A 5,636-nucleotide genomic window follows, 5' to 3' on the forward strand; every position below is an offset into this window, starting at 1 on the left:
TCACATGAGCTGCGGCTGCTGCATAGAGTCCTGGTGCGTGCTGGGATACCAAGAGGTGTAGCTCGGGATGTACGAGCTCGGTGTGCCGACGGAGGTTTTAACGCTAGCGGATGAGTTCCATACGGGCGCTACGGAGGGCGAACCGGCGCTCAGTCCGCGGCCATTGGCCAGTGCGCTCGTGTCTATGCTTCCTCCGCCTTGCTTCATCAGCTTCTTAAACTTAGATCGCTTGTTCTGAAACCAGATCTTGACCTGCAGAAAAAGAGTCGTGTCAGCAAGTTTAAGATGACAGACATGAATGGGTTTTTAATTAAAGAATAAATAATAGGCTAAATAATGCAGGACCTGTTGCGTTTTGCGTGCAACACAGACAAAAAAAATAGAATGCTAAAATTGCACGTGCCAAAAAAGTCTCAAAATTCATCATGAAAATTGTCCAGATGTTCCAGCCATAATAAAGGCCTAGTTTTGAAAGTAACATTTTGACACTTGTTAATAATGTATCCAAGCATGAAAGTGGAATCTAAATTATTTTGCGCCTAGAATCTGTGAAGTAAATTCTTAAATAAATGTTCACGTAAGACGCGTCCTCACCTGGGTTTGTGTGAGTCCCAGAGACGCGGCCAGTTCTGCTCTCTCCGGCAGCGCCAGATACTGCGTCTGCTGAAATCTGCGGTTCAGCGCCTGCAGCTGGAGGCTGGAGTATATAGTCCGAGGTTTGCGAATCTTTTTCCCCTTCCCGTTGAAGCGAACCTCTCCCCCTTCCACCACTGTGCTTTTCTCCGTTTCTGGTGCTGCGTGAGGAAAAAGAAAACGCGTTCATGATCAGAGTTAGAGCCTCAGAGACGCGTGTAGCGCGGCGCACATCACTGTGCTAGTTTTAGCTACAGCCTGCAGTTTAGGTATAATTAGCGTTAATTGCATACATTGTTTATAGCATTACGCAATAAATAATTACCAAGCCTAATACCCACACATCTGGGCTACTCCAGTCCAGCATTCTCACAGTGAGCTGAAAAACAAAGGCACGATTAAGTTAGAGATGAACGGAGGGAAAAATCATTTCTTACCTGCGTCTTCTAACCGCGTCTGCGTTAACGCCGTGCTGTTTTGGTAAGTCTGAACGCTACTGAGATATGGACTTGAGGAATGGCTACCGACAGAGTTGACATATGGATAAGCCAGCGATCTGGGGAAAGACGGAGCGGGACTGTACGAGCTGTCGTGCTGAGGATGACCGGCTGAATGTAAACAGTGCATTGAATAATGTCCGTGAGACATAGATGAAGGCGACATTTGTTGACTTGGTGGCCCAAATTCCATGAAAACGCTCTTTCCTGAGACGGGGCTGTTTAGACTCTCTGGTATTGTGGTCATTGTCATATCTTCAGTGCGAATCTCCCTTCTCCTGCCTTTTTTGTTTTCTTCTATCGCAGTGAAGGATGGATCCCAATTTAAGCTCAACTGATTTTTTCACTTTCCATTCATAAGAAAATGTAGTTTGTCTCTGTGAAAAGTCTAGGTGTGATGCGGCGGATCTACACAAACTCGCTCAAACGTTTGAATCAGGGAATCATGAATATGTATCCAAGGTGCTCTCTGATTGGTCCACCCGCTCCAAGCGTGGCGGGGATTGGAGATCTCGGGGTAGGGTCCGAGGAATATGATAACACAAGAAATAAGACAAACCTGAGAGCCAAATGTTCAATGCTAAAAAGGAAATTCAGGGGTGGGTAACTGAGAAATGTTGTTGTTGTTTTTAATCTTGCATTTATTAAAACAATTCACCCAAACAGAGAAACAAATAATTCACACATAGTAAGGCATTGGTAATATTCTGTTGCATAAAACATAAACGCATTTCCTCTTTTCTGACTGAAACCAGATTTAGTTAACGGCTAACTTGGTGTAATCATAATCAGCTACATTTTTGTCAACCAAATCAAATAACAAAGCAGTCCGATTAAATTACCAAATGAGCCTAATGTAAACAGACACAAACCAAAAAAAGTTTATATTTACGTTTAGGTTCTATTATTATTATTATTATTATTTCTTATTATTATTATAATTGCTTTTAGCAATTATTATTAACATTATTATTATTAAAATCGCAAAGTAACAATTAAAAACACTTGTTTCAGAATATAATTTTAACATATTTTTTCTACTCTGAAAGCACTACACAAATATGATTTATAATAAATAGCCTTAGATTAGATTCATAATAAACATCGCTTTTGTCTGTGCCCTTATTGTTTCAGGGACAGATGTATTACTAGCTTCATTTGATTAAATGCTAGTCTCAAGTGCTGAAGCCACAGCTGAAACCAGTTGAATTTGCATAACACTGTTGTTTAATTTTCATACGCATAATTAGCCATATATTTAACACCTCCACTGACATGCAGATTTAAATCACTCTGAACCCCTAAGCGACCGTAAACGCACCTGGGCTAAATTCTGCATTTCTACAACAGCGAAAATATTGCGCCCAAATAATTACAGTTTTTCAGTGTCATTTATAAATGAATGTTCAATAGATGAGTTTAGAGTTTGAGTATTGCATTCACATTTGCACACACGTTGCTACTCGCAGCAACGAATACTCTTTCTTTGGTGATTTAAAATGATGGAATCAGTATTTCTAAGATTTCTCCCTGCGATCTGCATTACTACCGGCATCATTTTTCACATCAGTGGACATCTTTTTGCGTTTGGTTTAAACGTGACAGGTTAAATAACTAGGCGCTATTTATAGCTGGTGGTGGCCTGGGTCATGACCTTAAAACACCAAGACCTCAAAAAAATCAAGCACATAGGAAAAGTGCAAGAAGCAACAAGCAATTGGTTCCATGTTAAGCAATTATGAATGGATGAAATACATGTTTAGCTATAGCAATAACACTTTGGAAACAAACGAATTTTTCCTTGATGTCCAGAATTCACAAGATTAAAAACAGGTTTTTCGTATGAACAAAAATCTTTAGAGCAATGCAAAAAAAACAAAAAACAACAACAACAAAAAAAAACCCAACAACAACAACAAAAAAAACATCCATCCAACCAAAAATACAAATAAAATTCACATGAAATAATTTTTCAAACAACTAACATATAAGAGTGAAGTGTGACACTACAAGCACTGATTAATGATTAAACTGATTAATCTCCGCAAAATCCCAAACCCCTCCATTGTTTGCTTTAGAATGTTAATTGATTTAATTTTCTATAGGCTAAGAGGTTGGTTTGTAATGTCTAACCCACAAGACATAGTTAACCCACTAAGGACATGCATCATTTGGAAAACTTGCAGGAGGTCCGAGTTAGACTGAACCCACTGGGGATTTTGATATGACGCACGCGACAGGGTTAAACTAAACACATCTGCCGATCAGCAGATTTATATACAGGCTAACAAACAAACGTGTCAGGCTTGTAACATGGCAAACTAAAACATATGTATATATATATATATATATATATATATATATATATATATATATATATATATATATATATATATATATATATATATATCTGTATATATCAATATATATATATATATCAATATATATATATATGTATATATATATATATATATGAGATAGTATGGTCAATGAACTTTTATCCTACCCATATCTGCTTCTCTTGAATTAAGGTTTTAGAGCAGCTTAACAGGTGACAAAGAAAGGAGGTCATACCGGCGCTCTCCTTCCCGGAGAAAGCGGAGCTTCACAGCTTCATTTTTATTTTTCAGTGCCATTCTTTTGCAGTTGAACCCTCGGGCAGCGCTTCTTCCAAATCTCAATGCGATTTACAAATTAACCGCGGCGAAATTCCGTTACTTTCCAAATTCCCATCGGACGAGCAGAGCAAAGGCAGTGCAGAGCGACGCGCGCGCCACGCACACCAGTCTTCTGTACTGACGGTCACATTCAGCAATTTTTGTGTGATATCCCCCCCAAAATCGGCTCAGAAAATTGTCCAATTTAAAGCAATTTGTATTTGAAATTACATTCACAAACTGCCTCACAAAGATTTTTTTTTATCAATGGCAAAAATAATAACGGCATTACAACCAACAATTATCATCATTCAGAGCTGAGGGAAGATTTTTACATGTAGCGTGGCTCAGACTGATAACTGTGATTATTGTACTCGGTTATGGGATCTAAGACTGAAATTGAGGTGTAGTCTACAAATGCACCCTGTTTTATTATGGGTGACAGATGTCGGCTACAGATCATTTTACAAACAAAAGTGGAAAACATACTTCAGTACTGACTCTAATATTCTTTCCAACAACAACAAAAAAAGGACAGAAATGAAAACAATGTTCCATAAAAAGGCTAGTAAAAACAATATAACAATTTAAAACTAAAATTAACAAGGGAAAATGAAAACAATGTCAAACAAAAAGTTATCGCACAGTTTCAATATATACAAAGTTTACCAAAATACATAGCCCTAATATTACCCCAAGGTGTGTTTTAAGGGCAAATCAACATAGCCAATCCAGGTGCAGGTCTGTGTAATGGGGGGGAAACACAAAGTATTAATCATGGCCTTCATTCAACTGCAAAAAAAATAAAATAAAAAATCATGTCCAAAGTTCACTTTGACTGCAAATCCGTGACATGATCCAAATAATTTCTGTAGAAAATAAACTAGAGAGGCCGCTTTTAACGGTGTCTCATTAATTATAACATACATGGGGGAAACCCACGTGCTCGATTTTACAACCACACAGCTCGTTTTTTTTTTTTTTTTTTTTCTAAAGACGCGCAAATAAAGCGCTAGACAAAATCATGATGTGGAAGAAAGTGGAACCAGCATTCAGCCAAAGAGAGATCCTCACGTTATTTTAAACACCTGCTATCCTAGCCCAGTCAGTGTGTGCGCGCGCGTGTGTGTGTGTGTATGTATGTGTGTTTGGGGAGGAAGGGGGGTGTACTAGGTTAGAGACAAATACTATCTCCACTCTCAGATGGGGAAATACCTCCCTGACAAAACTCCGTTTCAGCAACAGACAGTTGAGTTATTGCTTCGTCTCCGGCATGAAATCAAGCGCAGACATCCGTCCTTTCAGTAGAACTCGATCCGATGGTAAAGGGACTTCCGACTTGATAGCCAAAGTAAATTTAAGTCAAAGTCCCTGATTAGTTTCTGTTATTGGTGGCACAAGATTGTCTGGGAGATTTAATTGCTTCAGTATGAAGCAGACCCACTCCCTACCACAGGTTGACCTGTGAGATGTCCATGTGATAATGTGCACTTGACTAATATAGACAGTAACTCCAAAATTTCAGGAGAAATTGATTTTCACTGAGGTGGTACTCTCTACAGGTACCTTTTGTATCTTTAGCTACAGGAACATAATTGTAGAAGAACATGATCTACCCCACCTTGATATAGTACCTTTTTAATACTATAGGCTATACATTGTTCTGAAAATCCAGCATGTGGGAATAAAATTTATGTCAGATTCAATAATTACTTCAATCCAGATGTAAGGATGACTCAAACCAAATTAAGAAGCAATGGATCAGTCACTATATGAATAGCTTATTTTGAGCCGGACATAATACACTGGATTGAAAACCACAGACCACGCTGGACCGGCAAATTATTTA

The 5,636-nt window shown here is 38.5% G+C and overlaps 1 protein-coding gene across 1 annotated transcript; it reads right to left on the reverse strand.

Moving 5' to 3' along the window:
* Positions 1 to 1,770, reverse strand: dlx1a (distal-less homeobox 1a). Its single transcript, XM_053627018.1, has 3 exons — positions 1,071 to 1,770; positions 595 to 794; positions 1 to 252 (listed from the first exon to the last, which is right to left on the reverse strand). Exons 1-3 carry the CDS (start codon positions 1,381 to 1,383, stop codon positions 1 to 3), a joined length of 765 nt encoding a protein of 254 aa, XP_053482993.1. The 5' UTR covers positions 1,384 to 1,770.
* Positions 1,771 to 5,636: the final 3,866 nt, after the last annotated feature.

The sequence above is a fragment of the Ictalurus furcatus genome, chromosome 6 (genome assembly GCF_023375685.1).
Source record: "Ictalurus furcatus strain D&B chromosome 6, Billie_1.0, whole genome shotgun sequence".
NCBI classification, from domain to species: domain Eukaryota; kingdom Metazoa; phylum Chordata; class Actinopteri; order Siluriformes; family Ictaluridae; genus Ictalurus; species Ictalurus furcatus.

What these genes read in the sequence shown, in the direction of transcription:
- dlx1a (XM_053627018.1), bottom strand. Translation starts at nt 1,383, where the DNA reads ATGACAATGACCACAATACCAGAGAGTCTAAACAGCCCCGTCTCAGGA. An exon ending in GACGCGGTTAGAAGACGCAG is followed by an intron (nt 795 to 1,070) that starts GTAAGAAATGAT and finishes TTCCTCACGCAG; the next exon opens with CACCAGAAACGGAGAAAAGC. An exon ending in TGGGACTCACACAAACCCAG is followed by an intron (nt 253 to 594) that starts GTGAGGACGCGT and finishes CTTTTTCTGCAG; the next exon opens with GTCAAGATCTGGTTTCAGAA.